We start from the raw sequence: 23663 nt of genomic DNA, 5'->3' as shown, positions 1-23663 counted from the left end.
AACATTTGCTTTTATCACACCTATACATATACATAACCTATACATAACTTTACCTATACATATTAGTACCCAGTTATATTATGTACACCCAGGAAAAAATCCAGGCCTTTTTTAAAGCAATCTACTAAGCTAGCCAGAACCACCTCTGAAGGGAGTTTATTCCACATTTCCGCAGCTCTTACTGTGGATTAGTCAAATACTAAATATAGTAGTCTGATAAAACTACGTATTGTATGTGATTTCATGGAAATATTTGTAATTTATTATCCTACTTTGAGGTAAAACAACTTTCATCCAATTTTTTTCATAAATAATCCACATCTCCTTCTTATTAGGAACACCCACAGAGGAGACGTGGCCTGGAATTACTTCTAACAGTGAGTTCAAAGCATATGGATTCCCACAGTACCGACCACAACCCTTGAAAAGCCAAATACCAAGGTAAATGACACCTATAAATAGACTTCTTTTCTTTTTAGTGATATCTCTTTCCTTAGCCTACTAGCCAATCTCACCTAGCCTAAAGATCTAGGAAAAGTCTGCACAAGTGAGAGTGGTATGTGGTATTTCATGGAGTATGTAGGAAGTACTGGGAAAAAAAAGATACAGAAGCAATAGCTGCCCATATCCATGATCAGACATAATAATTTGCCTGCCACAACAACTTTTCTAAATTTATATGATCAAGGGTTGTTTAGGAGTCTTTATCAGTGTATATTACTGTTGATAACCACACATGTTCACCCAAAAAATAGTCTACCTGTATTTAAGACTTTGTCATAAAATGTAATCCTGTAAAGCAGGGCAGCAAATTAATCAACAATGTAATTAGGATTTATTAACAATCTTGTTTCTGTACAGTAATGTACTAACTGTAACTGTACATACTTTTAAAATATTATTAAAATATTAGGTATGGCTCCTGGAAAATTTTACATTTTGCTGTTAACCATGATCAGAACATAACATGCATAAATAAAAAAAATAGTCTACACTCATGCTGTCATTTGTTTCTTTTGAACACACCCTTTTATAGTTTAAAGTGTCATTAAACCCACATCTTTAACCACTTAAGCCCCGGAAGATTTTACCCTCTTCCTGACCAGGCCCTATTTTGCGATTCGGCACTGCGTGATTTTAATGGACAATTGCGCGGTTGTGCGACGCTGTACCCAAATGAAATTGAAGTCCTTTTTTTCCCACAAGCAGAGCTTTCTTTTGGTGGTATTTGATCACCTGTGCAATTTTTTGATCATGCGCTATAAACAAAAAAACAGCGACAATTTTGCAAAAATAACAATATTTTTCACATTTTTTTTATATGAAATCCCCCCCCCCCCCCAAAATGTAAAAATCTAAATCTTTTAACATTTTAGGCCAATTTGTTTTCTTGTACATATGTTTGGTAAAAAAAAAATCGCAATAAGCGTATTTTGATTGGTTTGCGCAAAAGTTATTGCGTTTACTAACTAAGGGAAAGATTTTTGTCATTTTTATTTATTTTTTTTAACTAGTAATGGCGGCGATCTGCGATTTTTTTTTTTTTGCGGGACTGCGACATTGCGGCAGACAGATCGGACCCTTGACTGACATTTTTGACACTTTTGGGGGTACCAGTGACATTACTACAGTAATCAGTGCTATACATATGCACTGTTACTGTAAAAATGACACTGGCAGGGAAGGGGTTAACTTTATTGGAGAAGCAGGGGTTAAGTGTGTCCCTAGGGGCGTGCTTCTAACTGTAAAGGGATGTGGCTGTTTGTGTAACTACAGAGATATATACGATCCTACATAGCAGGACCGTATGATCTATGCACCTACACAGGGGAGAATGACAGGCGGCTTTGTTTACATTAGCCGCCTGCCTTTCTCCTTCTGTACCGGACAATCGCGAGTGTACCGGACAATCGCGGCGCTCCCGCCCCCTAGAGCCTCACAGGCTAGCGACGTAGCCCTACATCACTTTGCCTGTGAGGGGCTGACTGCCGCTGTAAATAGTCGTGCGGCAGTCGGCAAGTGGTTAAAAACTATCAATAAATGCTGTATTACATACTAACTCAGTCATTATGGAGTTAGTTTTCTGTATTCTGAAAAAAACCTGATTCCCTGTCTCCCCCTTCTGTCCGTATGCCCATTGCAGTTGGGGATTTTGCAGAGCAGTGTTGGCAGCAAGTGCACATGCTCAGTGTTTAGTGTATTTTATACCCCGAGCATTTCCTTCTTACACACATCTGAGCAGCCCGTGTGACTATAGAGTCACACATGTTAGTGTATACACAGTTGTAAATGACAGCCCATTCCCCCCCTCCTCATCCATGCCCACTAACCAAATTTTTATATGTATGTATGTGTGTGTGTTTAAATGTGTGTGCATATGTGCATTTATATAGGTGTGCGCATGCATGTGTGTGTATTTATATGTGTGTGTGTATGTATGTATATGTGTGTGTCTGTTTATATGTGTATGGATATGGGCATTTATATGTGTGTGTTTATATATGTGTGTACATATGTGTATGCTTATATATATATATATATATATGTGTGTGTATATTTGTATATGTGTATGTATTATGTGTGTGTGCTTATAATTATGTATTTTTAATGTGTGTGTATGTGGGTACTTTTGTGTTTACACGTGTGTGTTTTTGTATGCACATTACTTTTAATCCTGTTGTGTACAATCTGAACTGATTTTTTTTTTTTTACTGCTTGTTCATAGTACCAGCAAGAAAATGCTGTTCCTCTGAAAAGCTATCCATGCTCAGATCGTTTTTCAGAGGCATTTGACAGGCAGTAAAAAGGCATTATGTTGCCACTTCACCGCCTATTTTAATCCTCTAAATGCATCATCACTATGCTGCAACTGTGTGCAATGCACAATTGCGGGGTGCTTGTAGTCCAGCCCCATTCACCTAGGGGATACTTCCAGCCGCAGCCACAGCATGTGTACACTCCCAGCTGCTTCCTTTGCAGCTACAGGAGGAACAGTTGGGGGAAGTAAAAACACAGCTAAAGTGTGTGCTTTTACTACCTCTCATCCTCACATGTGAACAAGCCCGTAATTTACATCTGTGCAGCTGTGTGCTGCTTATGGTGCAGCAAATTAATTCCAGTGGGCTGCCCCACAGAATCACATGGAAAAAAATCCCTTATCTTTTTTTTTTCCTTTAATTGCGCTGCACTGAAAATGCACAATGTTTGCCAATGCGTAGGGGTACCATAATGATAAATGACACCCCTGCATGATTGTCTGCATGTCAAGAACACATGTAAATTTGCGTGTATTCTGTGACACGGGGTAATGTGAACCAAGCCTTAGACTGGGGTGCCTCTGGACTAAAAATACTTTCAAGAGTGCCCTGACTAGAAAAAGATTGAGAAACACCAGCATAGAGGAACCCATCTCTCCATTTTCCTCCTGAAGCCGCTGAATGCCCGTAGGAAGGAGAGGAGGAGAAGCGGGGTTGGGGAATGAAGAGATTGGTTCCTTTATATGCAGCCGCCCCCAAAGCTCCTTCTTTGCAGCTGCTCTCCAGCCCCCCTGTGTGCTCTCCATGCCCTCTCCTGCCCCCTTTCCCTGTCCCTACAACTCTGCAAGGTCCCCCCCTCCTCTCTCCCAACCGATCACTGACTCTGTCAATTCATAACTGAAACATAGCAAACTGTGTTTACAATGCTTCAGTATGTGAATGAATGGGAAGATCTGTACAGGGCTATTCCTATTCAATTATTCTGTGCAGCTGAGGCTGCAGAGAAGGAGATGGAGGGTCGTGTCCCCCATCTCCTTTCTCTGTCCCAAAGATGGAACATCAGAGGTCTGTTTAGACTTCTGACATTTCACCAAAGCCTCCCCAGCGGGGTTCCCAAAATAAAAATTAAAAAAAAATAATATTGTAAATTAAAAATGAAAAAACAAATGGTAGAAATATTTAATAAAAATTAAAAACTACTGACACCAGTGGCAGAACTACCACACAAACGTCGCACTAGTGATCGGCCCTGGCATTCCGCCACTGGGCTCAAAGGGAAGGGCCCCATCCAGGGGACAGGGGGGCCCTTCCCTTTGAGCCCAGTGGCGGAAAGGGGGATAATGGAAGTTAGCAGAGCTTCCCCTTGTTTACTAAGCTCTTGAGCAATTGCACTTGCAGAGTGAAACTGTACTTCCAAGTGCAGTCTATGTGCTTTTAGTAAATTAACCCCATTGTGTCTTTGTTCTTGACAATAACAGTAGAACCTTATGTCTGTTTCAGACTTGATTCTGAGGGGATCGATCTTCTACACAGCCTGTTGTTGGTATGTATTTTATATGGTACTAAGAGCTGTATTGATATACATATTATTTATTTTAAAGTGTATAGGTTGTAAAGGCATTTTTTTTAGTTTTGGATAGAGGAGGGAAGGATTAGAAACTTTGGGTGGGGGATTTACTAAAATTAGAGCACCCAAAATCTGGTGAAGCTGCGCATGGTAGCTAATCAGCTTCTAACTTCAGCTTGTTCAATTAAGCTTTGACAAAACCTGGAAGCTGATTTCTATGCAAAGTTGCACAAGATTTGACACTCTCCAGTTTTAGAAAATCCCCATCTTTTTCAAGTTTATTTTGCTGTCTGCTGGGGGGAGTCACCCTTCTATTTTTCCTGCTTACCCTTGTAACAGCGATAGGAAATTTTAAATTTTAGACAAAATTTTTTAGGAAATCATTCATTGAAGATACCTATTTCTATGACAGCTCTCTAAGTTGAAAGTTATATTTAATTTACAGTGATTTCCTCTCATTTGCTGTTTTCTATTGCTTCCAATGCAACAAGTAAAGGGAATTTTCCCCAGTAAAAAATAACCTAAACAAAAGGTTTGGCTTTAGATACACTTTAATGTAATTGTAAAATGTATAGCTTACCTCTGAACTCCAATGAGAAATCCTCCCTTGCAGTTGGGCTGCCCCTGCACTGCAAGGGTTAGAGGCTGGTTGAGGTCTAGGGCTCCAGCACCCTCCCTCCCATCTGTAAGACTGGTCCCCTAGCCTCTTCTCTCCGGTGCTCCAGCAGTCCATCGCCCTGCATTGGCTGAGAGGATGTGGAGGGACAGTTCTAGGGGAGTAGAGTAGATCGCCTTTTGCCAGGGGAGTGGAGGATTGGGTAGATTAAAACTACTCTTTCTCTTTTTTGTTCATTGATGGACACATCTCCATATCTTTTTGACCCTTGGGTTATGCTGCCCCCTACAGGAGTAGGACACTAGACGGAAAACAATTTTCTATGCCTATAGGGCAGTCCTAGGGGGTATACTCCCACTTCCTGCTATAGGACTTCAGTTTTTTTCTGCCTAGTCAGGAGTAAGGACCTAGTTCCTTGCTGGGATCTCAGGTCCTAGCATTTTTTCCTTTTTAAACCAAGTTTTTTTTCTTTTATTATTTTCTGTTCCTGCGTGAACTGCAATTTAAGCTTGTTCCAGTGAGAACTACAATCAGCTGCTGGACTTGGCGACGCACTGGATATCCTGGATTTTTACAGGCTTCCCAGTATGGCCAGCGAGCGCAACCCGACCTCAGTCCGGCGCTAGGTTGGCCGTGACATAGCCCCACTGGACAGGTGCTGGGCAGCAAGTTAAACGTCTCGTGAGGACACATAGCCCTGGTCATGACCCTGGTCACAACCTGAGTCGCAGCGTACCTCTGGTCTGCAGCACACCCATTCCAAGATGGTGCGGTGGTCTGCCCGGAGTGGTTCTAAGGTGTGGTGAGTAGTGTCCCCCCCCCTGGTGATTTCTCGGGGTGGACGTGGGCCCCTTTCTGGGTTGTTAGGTCCCCCATGTGTCCTTCCTCCCACATAGCTCTCCCCCTCACTATTGGGGTCCCTCTGCGGAATACCTCCAATTCACCCTCACCTAGCTCCCCCTTAGTCCACCGCCGGGGTGGCCATGCTGCTATACATGTGTTGGAGTGTTAAGTGGGTGATGCCAGGGACCCCCTTGCTAGCTTAATGTATCTGGGGGTCTCGGGAGTCGAGTGGCGCTGCCATTTTGCCATGGATAAAAAACAAAACACAGAGCGCTACGAAGACCTCCAGCATATGAAGGGTGGATGAACAGAACTAATAAGCAGCTGAATCCAGGGAGGGGGGGAGGGGAGGGAAGGGGAAAAAAAAAAAAAAAACACAGGCAATAAAAAAGGTTGTAGCTGCAAATGGACATAGGCATAAAATGGTACCATACAATAGGGGACAATGGGATACCATAAATAGGTTGATGATCCTAAAAGGGATAAAGTCCGTGGGCACTGAGCTGCTCTTCCACAGATGAGGAGGAAGAATCTGTACAGACAAAAAGAAGAGGGGAGAAGCGCTCTAAGTGGAGGAGCACCTGATGAAAGAGCGCGCCGGGTGCAGAGGACCCCGCGCATGCTCAGAAACGCGTCGTGCATGCCGTAACACATCGGACAGATCCCACCATCCCTGTGGGTGAGAGTGCCTCCATCCATCACTCGCAACACGGAACCGCAGATCCGAGCCGCTTGACCGCTCACCGCTGATGTTGTGGGAGACAGCCGGCTTTCTTCCCTCCCACCGCCAGTGACAGTACTGCATACGGCTTCCTGTGACCAGAGGACACCCTCCAGAGGATGGCTGCAGGATTGCTTTGACACATACAGCTTTTCAGTCTTCATGTCTAGTGAGTGTATATCACCTGCCTTGTTATCTGCAATAAATTGTCTGCACTTAGAGCGCTTCTCCCCTCTTCATTTTGCCATGGATGGCTGCCCTCAGTATTGGTAACCATGTTTGTGTAGCTCGGCGGCCATGTTTTGGTAGTTTGCCATTGATTTCAATGCAGCGGCTGTTTTTTGCAGGCTGTGGAGCGGTGAATCGGGGGTGGGCCTCTAGTGTCAGTGCCTGCATCTCCTCTTTCTGTCTGATCACTGCACGGCATGCAGCTTGGCGCTTTGTGTCCCTCCTGAGTCGGTGGTGGTGAGTCCCTGTGGGTGTACAAAGCTCCCTTTTTCTGCTACATCAGTGTGTTTGGTGCGCTGGGACCCGTGGTGCCACTGGTGCAACCATGGGGGGAATTTGCACAGCCATTTTTTTTTCTAGATTTTGCTGGCGGTCCTTAGGTTAACCTGTTGGAGCTGGAGAAAGTCCAGAGAGGGGCAACTAAACTAATTAGGGGAATGGAGGACCTTAATAATGAAAAGCGCCTGCAATCGCTTGATTTATTCTCCCTGGAGAAGAGACGCCTGAGAGGGGACATGATAGCAATTTATAAATATCTTAATGGTGATCTCAGCATAAAAAAAGCTATTCAGTCGGAAGGATTGCATGAGGACTAGAGGGCATACAATGCAATCCTGGATCTCAAGGCCTTGAACTGCTTTGTGTGGGTTTAGAAATTTCAGATGGAGTCCATTTACATAGTAGTGGCATTGCTTCATCAAGGGGATTTTCTAGCCTCTATCGATATCAAGGATGCTTATCTTCATATTCCAATATATGTCGGGCATCAGCATTTTCTCAGCTTTGCTGTGGGCGAGGAGCGTTATCAATTCTTGACGTTACCCTTTGGTCTCGCCTTAGCTCCTCGGGTGTTCACAAAAGTTTTGGCCCCAGTGTTAGCCTTGCTCAGGCAGAGGGGGGTTGCAGTACTGGGGTACCTCGACGACCTTCTTCTGCAAGCAGAATCTCAGATTCCCTTAAAAGACAATCTGGATATCACTGTGCGAACCTTGCAAGTGTCCGGCTGGAAACTGAATTTTCAAAAATCGACTCTGATTCTCTCCAACAAACTGGACTATCTGGGCCTGACTCTGAATTCATCCTCAGCCTGGGTGTTTCTTCCAGAAGAAAATTTCCAGAAGTTGCAGGATGCAGTTCGGCTCCTGTTGTCCAACCGGCGGTCATCTCTCAGGACTTGCATGCGAGTGCTGGGCTTGATGGTCCCCACCTTCGAGGCGGTTCTGTTTGCTCAGTTCCATACCAGACCTCTGCAAAGGGAGATTCTTGCCAAATGGAACAAGAATCCACAGTCCCTAGACAATCCGATCCTGTTGAGCCAGGGTACGAGGGGGTCCCTGATATGGTGGCTCTGCTCCTCGGCGCTTCGACAGGGAAAATCCTTTCTTCCCCTTTTCTGGATGGTGGTAACCACAGGTGCCAGCCTGTCCGGGTGGGGAGGCGTTTTGGCCATGAATTGTGCCCAGGGAGTTTGGACCCTGCAGGAGTCCAGTCTGCCGATTAACATCCTGGAAATTTGGGCGATCGAGCTATGCCTGTCCCTGTGGACGGATCGTCTGCAGGGGCGCCCAGTAAGGATTCAATCGGACAACGGCACGGCTGTGGCATTTGTCAATCATCAAAGGGGAACCAAAAGTGCCCTAGCAGCCACAGAAGTGGCCGGCGTTCTAAGGTGGGCAGAACACTTTGTCACAGCCCTCTCTGCTGTGCATATTGCAGGGGTGGAAATTTGGCAGGCGGACTACCTTAGTCGGTACGTGCTTGATCAGGGCCTCTCCACCCGGAGGTGTTTCAACAACTGTGTCTCCGGTGGGGGACTCCGGATGTGGACCTGTTTGCCTCTCGTCTCAACCGGAAGTTTCAGAGGTTTGCGGCAAGCCCCCCGGATCCTCTGGCCAATGCCACAGATGCTCTGGTGGCCCCTTGGAGCCAGTATCGTCTAATGTATGCTTTTCCTACACTGAAACATCTGCCGAGACTTCTGAGCAGAATCGAGGCAGAAGGGATTCTAGTCATTCTGGTGGCCCCAGACTGGTCTCGCCGGTCCTGGTAAGCAGATCTATTCTATTAAGACTGGTCACCACTGTCCGAGGAAACTCCCTCTCAGAGAAGATCTTTTGGCTCAAGGACCGATCTTCCATCCTGCTTTACGGTCGCTGGCTTTAACGACAGCCAGGTGCTGAAGGACAGAGGGTTGTCGGAATCGGTAATTGCTACGCTGTTAAAAGCTAGAAAATCTACTTCTAGGAAGATTTATCATTGTGTCTGGAAGGCGTATATTGCTTGGTGTGAATCTCGAGAAGCTTCCCCCCGTTCCTTTTCGGTGTCTTGTCTCTTGGAGTTTCTCCAAAGAGGTGTAGATCAGCGTTTGGCCCAGGGCATCATCAAGGGCCAGATTTCCACCCTGGCAATTTTCTACCAATGCCCATTGACCACAAATACCTTGGTTCACACTTTCGTTCAGGGGGTACAAAACCTGGCTCCCCCAGTAAGGTCTCCGTTGCCTCCGTGGGACCTCAATCTGGTACTGTCGGTACTTCAGAAACCACCTTTTGAAAATATTTGTGATCTTCCTCTGCTTACTTTGACACAGAAGCTGGCCTTCTTGGAGGCTATTACTTCTGCACGCAGGGTGTCAGAGCTGGCTGCGTTGTCCTGTCGGTCACCTTACCTGGTGGTTCACAGGGACAAAGTGGTGCTACCTCCCTGCCACTCATTCTTTTCTACAGTCACCTCTGGTTTCCACTTAAATGAAGACATTGTGTTGCCTTCCTTATGTCCTAAGCCTAAGCACCCTAAGGAGATTGCCTTACATTCATTGGATGTGGTTCGGGCAATCAGGGTGTACCTGGCGGCAACTGAGTCACTTTGAAAATCGGATGCCTTGTTTGTCTTTATGGATGGATCTCGTAAGGGGCAGGCCACATCTGCTGCGACCATTTCCAGATGGATCAGTCATACAGTGTTGCAGGCCTACTCCATTAAGGTTTAGGTTCCTCCTTTCCCTGTTACAGCACATTCTACGAGGGCGCTTAATGCCTCCTGGGCCTTTCGTCATCGGGCGTCAGTGGTCCAGGTTTGCAAGGCGGCCACCTGGTCGTCTGTGCACACCTTCACAAAAATTTTACAAGGTGGATGTATTCGCATCTACGGATGCTGCTTTTGGCTGCAAAGTTTTGCAGGCCGCTGTTGGAGAGGCTTAAGCCTCTTGAGGGGGAATTTTTTTTTGCCAGGTGAGCTCCTGTGTTACCTGGTTGGCTACGTTTAGCCTTTTTGGGAAGTACGTTTTTTCCCACCCCTAATTTTGACAGTGCTTTGGGACATCCCAAGTGTCAAAGAAGATATGGAGCTGTGTCCGTCAATGAACGAAAGAGAAAACTGGATTTTTGTCTTACCGTAATATCCTTTTTTCTGATGTTCATTGATGGACACAGCACCCACCCCTCTGTTGAGTTGGTTTATATATTCTTCTACTGCTTGTTACAAAACTGAAGTCCTTTAGCAGGAAGTGGGAGTATACCCCCTAGGACTGCCCTATAGGCGTAGTCAATTATTTTCTGCCTAGTGTCCTACTCCTGTAGAGGGCAGCATAACCCAAGGGTCAAAGAAGATATGGAGCTGTGTCCGTCAATGAACATCAGAGAAAAGGATTTCACGGTACAACAAAAATCCATTTTTTTGCAGCTCTCTAGACCAGTGGTTCTCAATCAGGGTTCCATGGAACCCTAGGGCTCCTCCAGAGGTTGCTAGGGGTTCCTTGAGCAATGAGCAATTTCTGCCTCTTAGATACGTTCCCCTGACACCATTGATCTTTTGGTTAATACTGGCCTGAGAGATATGTGTAGATTACTGTTGACCAAGCTAGGTGTCTATTTTTCATGTTAATCCAATTTTTTTAAACACATCAGTTACTAAAAGGAGCTAAGTATTACATGAGATCAGGTGCTAACTTCAGTTGCTACCTACTTGCTCCATGTCATTGAATCGAAAAATCTTGAAGTCAGCAAATCAGTATTACAGTCAAAATACTAACGTAAACATTTTATTTAGCACAGCTTAATTTTACCTTTCCAGTAGCTGTTCAAGTTTTGATATTTTGCATTGGAATATCCTTCTGTAATAATTAAATGGCTTGGCTTTCATTCTGAAATAGTTGACAGCTGAATACAACATACATGTAGGCAATATAAACCAGATCTTTGACAGTGCTATGTTTTGGCCATTTAAAACACACAATGGGGTTGATTTACAAAGGGCAAATAAGCTGTTCACTTTGCAAGAGAATTTTCACTTTGCAAAGAATACCCAATTAGGTACGTGCAAGGAACGTATAAAAAAAAAACAGTATTTTTGCTTGCACATGATAGAATGATGGAAGTCAGCATAGCTTGACCTAAGCTTATTGAACATTCTCCTAAAAATGGAACATACTTATTTGCTTTAGTAAATGTGTATGCAAAATATTACATTTCTCTTGAATCAAACTATCTCACTGCTAAACATTCCTTTTTTCAACACCTGTATATGTTTTCCTCTTCCAGTATGAGGACAAGCAGAGGATATCTGCAGATGAAGGTCTAAGACATCCTTATTTCAAAAGCCTTGGTGAAAGAATACACACGCTGCTAGAGAGTAAGCAATTAAATCATCCATAACGTTTTCCAGAATATTACAAAAAATAAAAAGTTCATATTGTTTTCTATAGTTTTTATTCTCACCAGTCTAAATATTGTTATACTGTGCTGTCTCTGTGTAGATGTCTCAATCTTCACTCTTAAAGAAATCCAGCTTCAGAAAGACCCTGGTTATCGTGGCTCCATCTTCCACCAGACAGGTATTATTTTTTCATTTCCAGTGGATTTGTTTTGGTGTTCCTACTAATGACTTAAGTCACTAAGCTACTGGAATCATTATTTAAATTGTATTAAACCCAAAACCAAAAATTTTAAATATTGGTGGTTACCAAATATTAGATGTGGTGGCTGCATTAGCTTTCTTTTTTTTAAGCTTTTTTGTCCTCAGTTTTTACCTAGTGCTCCTGTCAGTAACACCCTGCCTGTATTAGAATTCCCTAATATGGATGAATGAGCACAGGGGGCACCTTTGGACAGATTTTTCAAATCAAAGCCTAACTCCAGCTAACACTTTATAAACAGTTACAGTGGGGATTGAAAGTTTGGGCACCCCAGGTAAAAATTGGTATTAATGTGCATAAAGAAGCCAAGGAAAGATGGAAAAATCTCCAAAAGGTATCAAATTACAGATTAGACATTCTTATAATATATGTCAACAAAAGTAAGATTTTATTTCCATCATTGACACTTTCAGAATTACAGAAAACAAAAAAATGGCGTCTGCAAAAGTTTGGGCACCCTGCAGAATTTATAGCATGCACTGCCCCCTTTGCAAGGCTGAGACCTGCCAGTGTCATGGATTGTTCTCAGTCATTGTCTGGGAAGACCAGGTGATGTCAATCTCAAAGGTTTTAAATGCCCAGACTCATCTGACCTTGCCCCAACAATCAGCACCATGGGATCTTCTAAGCAGTTGTCTAGAAAACTGAAACTGAAAATAGTTGACACTCGCAAAGCTGGAGAAGGCTATAAGAAGATAGCAAAGCTTTTTAAGATGTCAATATCCTCTGTTCGGAATGTAATTAAGAAATGGCAATCATCAGGAACAGTGGAAGTTAAAGCAAGATCTGGAAGACCAAGAAAAATATCAGACAGAACAGCTCGCAAGATGGTGAGAAAAACAATTGAAAACCCACGTTTGACTGCACGATCCCTCCAGAAAGATCTGGCAGACACTGGAGTTGTGGTACACTATTCCACTATAAAGAGATACTGGTACAAATATGGTCTTCATGGAAGAGTCATCAGAAGAAAACCTCTTCTACGTCCTCACCACAAAAATCAGCGTTTGAACTTTGCAAATGAACATATAGACAAGCCTGATGCATTTTGGAAACAAGTTCTGTGGACCGATGAGGTTAAAATTGAACATTTTTGCCAGAATGAGCAAAGATACGTTTGGAGAAGAAGGGGCACAGAATTGAATGAAAGGAGCCTCTGTCCAACTGTTAAGCATGGGGGTGGATCAATCATGCTTTGGGGTTGTATTGTACCAAGTGGCACAGGGAACATCTCACGAGTAGAAGGAAAAATGGATTCAATAAAATTTCAGCAAATTTTGGATGGTAACTTGATGCCATCTGTGAAAAAGCTGAAGTTAAAGAGAGGATGGCTTCTACAAATGGATAATGATCCTAAACACACCTCGAAATCCACAGGGGATTACATCAAGAGGCGTAAGCTGAAGGTTTTGCCATGGCCTTCACAATCTCCTGACCTCAACATAATTGAAAATCTATGGATAAACCTTAAAAGAGCAGTGCGTGACAGACAGCACAGAAATCTCAAAGAACTGGAAGACTTTTGTAAGGAAGAATGGGCAAAGATACCTCAAACAAGGATTGAAAGACTCTTGGCTGGCTACAAAAAGTGTTTACAAGCTGTGATACTTGTCAAAGATATTAACTCTGCAGGGTGCCAAAACTTTTGCAGATGCCATTTTTTTGTTTTCTGTTATTTTGAAAGTGTAAATGATGGAAATAAAATCCAACTTTTGTTGACATATTATAAGAATGTCTAATCTGTAATGTGATGCCTTTTAGAGATTTTTCCATCTTTCCTTGGCTTCCTATGCACATTAATACAAATTTTTACCTGGGATGCCCAAACTTTCGATCCCCACTGTACAGCATACCATTATTTTAATTTTGGGATAAAGGTTTTACATAAAACGTATCATTATAAATACCCCCGTCTGTATTGAATGGTTTACATATATCTGCAGGAGGGCTTGTTCTTTTGAAAAACAATAGACTTACTGGGCATATCACCAGGTAAATATCAAAGAAAGAAAGCCTAAAAGAGAAAACGAATGCAGCTATCACCATCTAAGAATTAATAAGCTGCAATATAATAAATGTTTACTTTTGGGTTTAATATTGCTTAAACATAGCAATTGTTATTTCCATCAAAAACAGCTGCAGATAGGTTGGGTGTCTGAAAATAATGATTGATATGTGTGCTACAGCTTGATAAACTGAAGCTTATATCTTGTGAACTGTTATTTCCTAATAACACAGCTAGTAATACAAAAAACTTCTACTTTATCTAGCTCTGGTATGAATGGGCCCTTAAATCTCAGCTTTATATACTCTACATGAAGCCCCTGGTCACACTGGTGCGACTTGTCATTCGATTTGACACTTTCAAATCAGAGGACAAGTCGCACCCTATTGTCCACAACGGGGGCAGTCAAATCAGAGTCGCAGCCATTTTTAAAGTACTTCCTACACTACTTTTTCCAAGTTTAGGTGTGAAGTGCATAGACATTTGTCAATGAAGTGGCATGGATGTCTTCCAAGTCGCACCTGAAGTAGCACTAAAATGCTACTTTGAAATCATGCTATTTCAAGTGAAGAAACACGATTTCAATAATACAAAAGGAAAGTGACTGGTCTGTACAAAAACAAATACAGTAAACCCCCGCTCCATCGCAGTTCAGTTTTTGCGGTCCCGGAATATTGCGTTTTTTTTTTTTGTAATGTTATTTTACTATATAAATCATTAAAAATTAAATATTTTTGTGTTTTCCATAGCTCTTGCTATGTCTCTCAGTATCTTTTGTGTGTTTAAATGAGTTTCTATTGTTTTAAAAGTGTGTTTAAAGACCTTAAAATGCTTTTACACGTACAGTGACAGTAAAAAAAACATGCCTACAATGCATTTTAATAGGGTTTTTCTATTTCGCGGATTTTCACTTTTCGCGGCTGGGTCCGGAACGTAACCCCCGCAATGGAGGGGGTTTACTGTATTCTCTTTCACCCAGCGCTTAGGATGATACAATGTTACTTGCAAGATTAATATACTAGCTGCTGCTATAAAATGTAAGACCATATACTCATGCTTCCATTGTCAACATAAAATTAAATATTGAATAAAATGAAAAACAATGTTCAAATTAGCAGCCCTTAGGAGAGTGATAATTCTCCTCTTATTTAAATCATTAAAGTCCTTTATCCAATTAGCCACATGCTTAAATGATAAAAAAAACTTTAGCCAGGGAGTGTGAATGGTGAAACAAGGTATGTTCAAACGATTCAGAAGGATCTTTCCATCACTACACCTCATGCGACCTCTCCCCTAGGTATTAAACATTCACCAGAAATCAATCAAAAATGGGCTTTTGTTATTAACATTTCAGATCATCCCTTCTGGGTTCGTCCGCTGCTCCTCCTCCACTACCAGCCCAGTGTGAACTTCAGAGCTGTATTGAATCCTTCCTTCAATCACACTGATTTTCACCAAGCAATCATCTCTCACACTCCCTGGCTAAAGTTTTTTTATCATTTAAGCATGTGGCTGAATGGACAAAGGACTTTAATCATTTAAATAAGAGGAGAATTATCGCTCTTCTAAGCATTGCTAATGTGAACAATGTTTTTCATTTTATTCAATATATGATTTTATGTTGACAATGGAAGCATGAGAACACGATTTCAATGTCGCAATCGGTGTGACGGGGTGTAAAAGTATGTATTTTCCATTTGATACAACTATTACCTAAAAAAGGGGTCTAGTCAGAAAAACAAACATTTGTTAACTTGTACATAAGGTTATGTGCATTCTGTTTTTTTTTTAAATCCATTCTCAGTTGTTAAAAATAAATTTACATTAAATAATGTGCATGTTTTACTAGATGTAATGAGCCATTATGGTTGTATCCATGTGCCTATATACAGTCAAGTCCATAAATATTGGGATCAAACAATTGTAATCGTTTTGACTCTATACACCACCACAATGGATTTGAAATGACACAAACAAGATGTACTTTAACTTTCAGCTTTAATTTGAGGGTATTTACATCCAAATCAGGTGAAAGGTGTAGGAATTACAACAGTTTGTATATTATTATTATTATATAGTATTTATATAGCGCTGACAGTTTCCGCAGCGCTTTACAACTTGAGGGTAGACACTACAAATACAATACACTTTAATACAGTAGGAATCAGAGGACCCTGCTCCTTAGAGCTTACAATCTAAGAGGGGTGGTCAAGAGATACAAGAGGTAATAACTGTGGGGGATGGGCTGATGGAGAAAATAAGAGTACAGTTGTTAGGTGGTTGCCAGATAGGTTTCTCTGAAGAGATGTGTTTTCAGGGATCGTCTGAAAGTAGACAAAGTTGGAGATAGTCGGACAGATGGGGGTAGAGAATTCCAGGGGATGGGAGAAGCTTGGGAGAATATACAGTGCATTGTGAAAGTATTCGGCCCCCTTGAACTTTTCGACCTTTTGCCACATTTCAGGCTTCAAACATAAAGATATAAAACTGTAATTGTTTGTGAAGAATCAACAACATATGGGACACAATCATGAAGTGGAACGAAATTTATTGGATATTTCAAACTTTTTTAACAAATAAAAAACTGAAAAATTAGGCGTGCAAAATTATTCAGCCCCCTTAAGTTAATACTTTGTAGCGCCACCTTTTGCTGTGATTACTTCTGTAAGTCGCTTGGGGTATGTCTCTATCAGTTTTGCACATCGAGAGACTGGAATTTTTGCCCATTCCTCCTTGCAAAACAGCTCAAGCTCAGTGAGGTTGGATGGAGAGTGTTTGTGAACAGCAGTTTTCAGTTATTTCCACAGATTCTTGATTGGATTCAGGTCTGGACTTTGACTTGGCCATTCTAACACCTGGATATGTTTATTTGTGAACCATTCCATTCTAGATTTTGCTTTATGTTTTGGATCATTGTCTTGTTGGAAGACAAATCTCCATCCCAGTCTCAGGACTTTTGCAGACTCCATCAGGTTTTCGTCCAGAATGGTCCTGTATTTGGCTCCATCCATCTTCCCATCAATTTTAACCATCTTCCCTGTCCCTGCTGAAGAAAAGCAGGCCCAAACCATGATGCTGCCACCACCATGTTTGACAGTGGGGATGGTGTGTTCAGGGTGATGAGCTGTGTTGCTTTTACGCGAAACATAACGTTTTGCATTGTTGTCAAAAAGTTTGATTTTGGTTTCATCTGACCAGAGCACCTTCTTCCACATGTTTGGTGTGTCTCCCAGATGGCTTGTGACAAACTTTAAAGGACACTTTTTATGGATATCTTTAAGAAATGGCTTTCTTCTTGCCACTCTTCCATAAAGGCCAGATTTGTGCAGTATAGGACTGATTGTTGTCCTATGGACAGAGTCTCCCACCTCAGCTGTAGATCTCTGCAGTTCATCCAGAGTGATCATGGGCCTCTTGGCTGCATCTCTGATCAGTCTTCTCCTTGTATGAGCTGCAAGTTTAGAGGGACGGCCAGGTCTTCGTAGATTTGCAGTGGTCTCATACTCCTTCTATATCGCTTGCACAGTGCTCCTTGGGATGTTTAAAGCTTGGGAAATCTTTTTGTATCCAAATCCGGCTTTAAACTTCTCCACAACAGTATCTCGGACCTGCCTGGTGTGTTCCTTGTTCTTCATGATGCTCTCTGCGCTTTAAATGGACCTCTGAGACTATCACAGTGCAGATGCATTTATACGGAGACTTGATTACACACAGGTGGATTCTATTTATCATCATTAGTCATTTAGGTCAACATTGGATCATTCAGAGATCCTCACTGAACTTCTGGAGAGAGTTTGCTGCACTGAAAGTAAAGGGGCTGAATAATTTTGCACGCCCAATTTTTCCATTTTTTTATTTGTTAACAAAGTTTGAAATATCCAATAAATTTCGTTCCACTTCATGATTGTGTCCCACTTGTTGTTGATTCTTCATAAAAAATTACAGTTTTATATCTTTATGTTTGAAGCCTGAAATGTGGCAAAAGGTAGAAAAGTTCAAGAGGGCCGAATACTTTCACAATGCACTGTACATATTAAGGGTTTGTATAAGGTCATGAGCGCGGTAGTTTCAATTTGAAAGAACATCACCAGGACATGACCTGAAACTCATTTTTTTACTAAAAGAGTAGTTGCTGCTTGAACAGGCTTCCAGCACAGGTTCGGAGTCAGTCAACAACAACAGTAAGTGAATTTAAACATGTTTGAGAAAAACAATCTATACTCAGACAAAAAGGATAAAATAGAAAAAACAAAACAAAAAGACTTGATGGACCATTTGGTCTTTTCTCTATCGTTCATCGACAGATGCTGCTTCTTATCTTCATGACTCAGAGGGTTATGCTCCTTCTAGGAATAGGCACTAGGCAGGAAAAAACTTAACCACGCCTGTGGGGGCTGTCCCTGCAGGCATAACCCCTCAGACTCTGCTATCATCAAACAGTTTTTTTCTGCCTAGTGTTAGGAATAGGACCTAGCTCCCTGCTGGGACTTCGGTCTGAGCTGCAACAGGGAAAGTTTGTGCCTTGTTGGGGGATCTGATGATCACGGTCAGAACCCTGCAGGAGTTCGGTTGGAACATCAATTTCAGGAAATCCGCGCTGACTCCGGTTCTGAGACTGGATTACCTGGGCTTGACTCTGGATTCAGCCTTGGCGAGGGTTATTCTTCCCCCGGACAAGCTGCAAAAATTGCAGGGGGCGATTCAGTTGTTGTTGGAAAACAATCTGTCCTCTCTACGAGTTTGCATGCCAGCCTTGGGTCTGATGGTATCGACCTTCAAGGCGTTTCTGTTTGCTCAGTTCCTTACAAGGTCTTTGCAAAGAGAGATTCTTGTAAACTTGAACAAGGATCCAAAGTCCTTGGATTCTGTGATTCGGTTGAGCCACAACACAAGATCTGCTTTGTTGTGGTGGATTCAGTCTCCAGCACTGTACCAGGGCAAGTCCTTCCTTCCATTGTTTTGGACTGTGGTAACCACGGATGCCAGCCTGTCGGGCTGGAGCTGGGTGCCGGGGAATCTCTGTGCCCAGGGTACCCGGACGATGGAAGAGTCAAAACTTCCGATAAATGTTTTGGAGCTCAGAGCAGTAAAGCTTTGTCTGAGTCATTGCGTGACTCGTCTGAAAGGTTGTCTGCTTCATATTCAATCAGACAACGCCATGGCTGTGGCTTACAACAGTCACCAGGGGGGGCACCAAGAGTGTCTTCGCGGCCAAGAAGGTGGCCGACATTCTGGCCTGACTGGAAAGCTTTGTGCCAGCCCTCTCTGCTGTACACATTCCAGGTGTGTAAAACTGCCAGGCGGATTACCTGAGTCGTCAGGTGTTGGTTCAAGGGGAGTGGTCCCTACACCCAGAGGTGTTCCGCCTCCTGTGTGTTGGGTGGGGGACACCTGAGGTCGATCTGTTTGCCTCTCGCCTCAACAAGAAGATGCAGAGATTCTTAGCCAGGTCTCGAGATCCTCTGGCCAACGCCACAGACACACTGGTGGCTCCTTGGGGTCGATATCGGCTGATTTATGCATTTCCCCTATTGAAACCCCTGCTGAGGCTTCTGTGCAGAATAAAGGTGGAAAACATTCCGGTCCTTCTGGTGGCTCCAGACTGGCGTTGCCGGTCTTGGTACGCAGACCTGATAAGGTTGGTCGCCGATACCCCTTGGAGACTTCTTCTCAGGGAAGATCTGCTGTCTCAAGGTCGCTGGCTTTAACGGCATGGCTGTTGAAAGTCAGGTGTGGAGACATAGGGGTCTTTCTGACTCTGTGATTCCTACACTCTTGAAGGCTAGGAAGTCAACCTCCAGGAAGATCTACCATCGTACGTGGAAATCGTCCATTTCATGGTGTGAATCGCTGAAGGTGCACTCTCGCTTGTTTACGATCGATAGGGTTTCGGCTTTTTTGCAGAAAGGGGTTGAACAGCGGTTGTCTTTGGGTACTTTTAAAGGCCAAGTTTCAGCTTTGGCTATATTTTTTCAACGCCCGTTAGCCACGCATGTCCTAATCCGGACTTTTATCCAGGGAGTGCGCCATATGGCTCCTCCGAGGCGATCCTCGTGGGATCTAAATCTGGTGTTATCTGTTCTTCAAAAGCTTCCTTTTGAAAAAAATTGGGAGATGTCACTGCTTTCTTTGTCTCAGAAGGTTGCCTTTTTGGTGGTGATCGCTTCTGCCCACAGGGTATCTGAATTGATGGCATTATCTTGCCGCTCACCTTATCTGGTGGTAGACAGGGATAAGGTGGTACTTCGACCTAATCAGTCATTCCTTCCTAAGGTGGTTTCTGATTTTCATGTAAATGAAGACATTGTGTTGCCTTCACTTTGCCCTAAACCTCAGCATTCTAAGAAGTATGCCTTGCATTCTTTGGATGTGGTTCGGGTGATCAGTGTATACCTAGTCCTTTAGAAAATCAGACGCTCTTTTTGTCCTTACTGATGGACCTCGTAAGGGATTGGCTGCGTCTGCTGCGACCATTTCCAGATGGATCAGGTAGACGGTGGTACAGGCTTATTCACTGAGGGGTCAGGTTCCTCCTTTCCCAGTGAAGGCTCATTCTACAAGAGCGCTGAGTGCCTCTTGGGCTTTTCGCCTTTAGGTGTCGGTGATACAAGTTTGCAAGGCGGCAACTTAGTCATCTGTGCATGCGTTCACAAAATTCTACAAGGTAGATGTGTTGGCATCCGCGGATACTTCTTTTGGCCGCAAGGATTTTCAGGCTGCAGTTTAAAAGGAAACTCTGTTTAGTTTCTCTTTGGGGGTTCAATTTTTTCCGGGTGAGATCAAGTTGTTCCTAGTTGAGCTCCATGTTACCTGGTTGGCTAAGTTTAGCCATTGGGGACTTACGTTTTGTTTCTGCGTTGTTTCCCACCCCTCATGATTATACTGCTTTGGGACATCGCTATGAGTCATGAAGATAAGGAGCTGCATCTGTCGATGAACGATAGAGAAAACTGGATTTTTGTAAGAACTGACCGTTCTCAGAAGTTCATCGACAGACGCAGCACCCGCCCCTCTACTTCTGAGGTTTGTTTTTTTTTGTCTTCTAAACACTGCTTGCAACTAAACTGTTTGATGATAGCAGAGTCTGAGGGTTTATGCCTGCAGGGACAGCTCCCATAGGCGTGGTTAAGTTTTTTTCCTGCCTAGTGCCTATTCCTAGAAGGAGGAACATAACCCTATGAGTCATGAAGACAAGGAGCTGCGTCTGTTGATGAACTTCAGAGAAAAGGATTTTATGGTAAGCTTTTACAAAAAAAACAGTTTTTCTTCCATGGCTCTTCGTTTTTTTTTTTTTTTTGTTTGTTTCTATTTTGTTTTTTTAACTAAAGCTCGCTTTTTTTTTTAACAGGGCGTGGAAGAAACAGACGACAGAGTATATTCTAAAGCAACTACAGGGCACCCAGTGACTTTCCTCCTCCACTGCCAGAGACTCCTGCAGTTATGAAAAAATGTTTGAGTATTAAAATCTTATTAGTTTGCAGTGAGTCTGATGCCAAATGTACTGTACTGTCAGTGTCAATACAAGGGAAAGTAAAGCAAGGGGCCTGCTTGTATTATGGCAATTAGCCTCTTCTGAAAACCATTTCCAAAATGTATTTAACTCAAATACTTTATGCACATGAGTTAGTAGACTTGTGTTGATGTTCTTTACTGTGAGATTCTCTGGTTGCAGATGTCTTACCACAGGGAAACATATTATATTACTTGCCTACGCAACCAGGGAAGAATCCTAGTACATTCCAAGATTTTTAGAGTACCCTGATTTGCAGACATATCATCCTGGCTACTCTGCCACTATACTGTATGTTCACCCTATTTCCAGCTAACTTTATTGTAGCATAGTGTATTTGATGTGATTAAATCTACAGAAAGATAATTATTATTTTCATGTTCCTAGTCTTTAAAGAAAATATTGGTTCACTAATTGGTACATCAGCTACGCTTTTATCGACTGCAGATGACGTTTCTCTACTAAACTACAGATTTCCCCTAATTCCAGCTGTCATATCTCTTGAAACCGGTATCACCTCACACCCTTGACATCAGCTCAGTGCACATGACAGTATATTTATGTTTATTGCTGTATGGACATTAGGACCAGTCAGAGACATTTACAGAATAGATCTGAATTCTGTCAATTTCACAATTGAAATTGTTGTCATGAAGTAATGGCTGAAATAATGAGCAATTTACAGTTTAGTGGAGAACATTTTTTAAAAATATAGTCGAAGTGGCTTAGATGTGTCATAATATAATCGGTCAGGTATAGCTTTGTATTGGTGATCATCTGCTACAGTTTTATGTTTTACAAAAAAAATGTTACGCAAGCCTTAATCAAAATGAATTTATTTTATTGCAGAAAAATGTGACACTGAGAAACCTCAAATGGTGCAAATAGAGTGAAATAAAATATTTGAACATAAGTTCATGTAATATATATTATAGGGAATGGGGTTAACGTTATGTGCCTTGTTTGCTTACTGCATCCACTGAGATTCCCCACTCTGAGATAGTACTGCTGTTTTCATGAAGATGGGTTTGCACCAATTATGCTGCTCTTTCAATATGTTTAGGCTGCAGAGGCAAGGAAAGCAGTTAAAACCATGCCTAAAGAAAAAGTTCATCTAATCCTTTATCTATCTAAATTGGCATAACACAGCACCATAGTCCGCTTGGAATACTCTCAATTCTTTGTTATAAGAATAAAAATACTCTAAACAGTCAGCAACACTTGCATATGTTTACAGGTCTGCTCAGTAGTCATTTGCTGTTTTGCGTGTTTTATATACCATAAAAGATAAAAACTCCACTCTGCTGCTGTTCTAATGCAGCACACCTAGCATTTGTTAAGATGAAAACTGAGCTAAGAGCTGACATATGCATCCTGAAGTACTGTTTTTGCAATTTTTGACAAAATCTGGACTTTACTGCTGTCTATAGTACTACACTAAATCCGGAAACCTAGATAGTGGGGCACATACATCTAATTTGTTTGGGAAATTGAGAACTGCTTGTTTACATGTAAACTGGTCTTCCAAAGCCAGAAAACCATAAAGAATGAATACAAAGGTTTATATAGATTCTAACCGCTTGTGGGCTTGGTGGGGTCCACTTCACATAGTTCACCTCACCTCTTCTCTCCTCCCGTGCATGCGCTCATCAATGCCCGGGACCAAATGTGGCCACGTTCGTATGGAAGTCAACATTAACTACTTCAGCCCCAGAAGGTTTTACCCCCTTAATGACCAGGCCATTTTTTGCAATTCGGCACTGTATTGCTTTAACTGACAATTGCGCGGTCGTGCGACGATGTATCCCAAAAAAAATGTATTTCCTTTTTTCCCCACAAATAGAGCTTTCTTTTGGTGGTATTTGATCACCTCGGTTTTTTGTTTTCGTGCTATAGACAAAAAAAAAGTGCGTCAATTTTGAAAAAACACCAATATTTTCTACTTTCTGCTATAAAACATTCCCAATAAAAAAAAAATTAAAAATCTAATTTTTATATCAGTTTAGGCCAATTTGTATTCTGCTACATATTTTTGGTATAACAAATCCAAAAAAAAGCGTATAATAATTGGTTTGTGCAAGTTATAGCATTTACAAACTACAGGATAGATTTATGGACTTTTATTTTTTTTATTAGTAATGGCGGCGATCAGTGATTTTTATCGGAACTGCAACATTGCGGCGGAAAAATCTGGCACTAAGTGACACTTTGTGGGCACCAGTTACATTAATACAGTAATCAGTGCACTGTTACTATAAAAAATGACTCAATACCCGCATCCTCCACCAAAAAAAAATAGAAAAATGACACTGGCAGGGAAGGGGTGCGGGGGGTGGATTGAACTCTGAGAGACCGGTGATTTAGTTTAGCTGACTTACACGATCTTTGCCTGCCTCTCTGACAGCAGAGCTGTCTTGCATTGTTTACATTACACTTACATTCACATACACTTACCTGTCCACTAATTCAGTGGTGTTTTCACACCCAAGCCTATTTTTCAATTCG

General features: G+C 42.3%; 1 protein-coding gene across 1 annotated transcript in view; it reads left to right on the top strand.

Annotated features, from left to right (window-relative positions):
* Positions 1 to 22594, top strand: part of CDK18 (cyclin dependent kinase 18) — a 327716-nt gene extending 305122 nt beyond the window's left edge. The window contains exons 12-16 of the mRNA XM_082245560.1: positions 336 to 441; positions 4257 to 4299; positions 11270 to 11360; positions 11485 to 11562; positions 20997 to 22594. Coding sequence (XP_082101686.1) covers positions 336 to 441; positions 4257 to 4299; positions 11270 to 11360; positions 11485 to 11562; positions 20997 to 21031 — 353 coding nt within the window. The 3' untranslated portion in view covers positions 21032 to 22594. The remainder of the gene's footprint in view (positions 1 to 335; positions 442 to 4256; positions 4300 to 11269; positions 11361 to 11484; positions 11563 to 20996) is intronic.
* Positions 22595 to 23663: the final 1069 nt, after the last annotated feature.

Source organism: Pelophylax lessonae, assembly GCF_965119305.1.
Source record: "Pelophylax lessonae genome assembly, chromosome: 2".
Classification (NCBI taxonomy): domain Eukaryota; kingdom Metazoa; phylum Chordata; class Amphibia; order Anura; family Ranidae; genus Pelophylax; species Pelophylax lessonae.
Note: the sequence above shows the minus strand (reverse complement) of the source record. Positions and strands in the feature narration are given on the sequence as shown.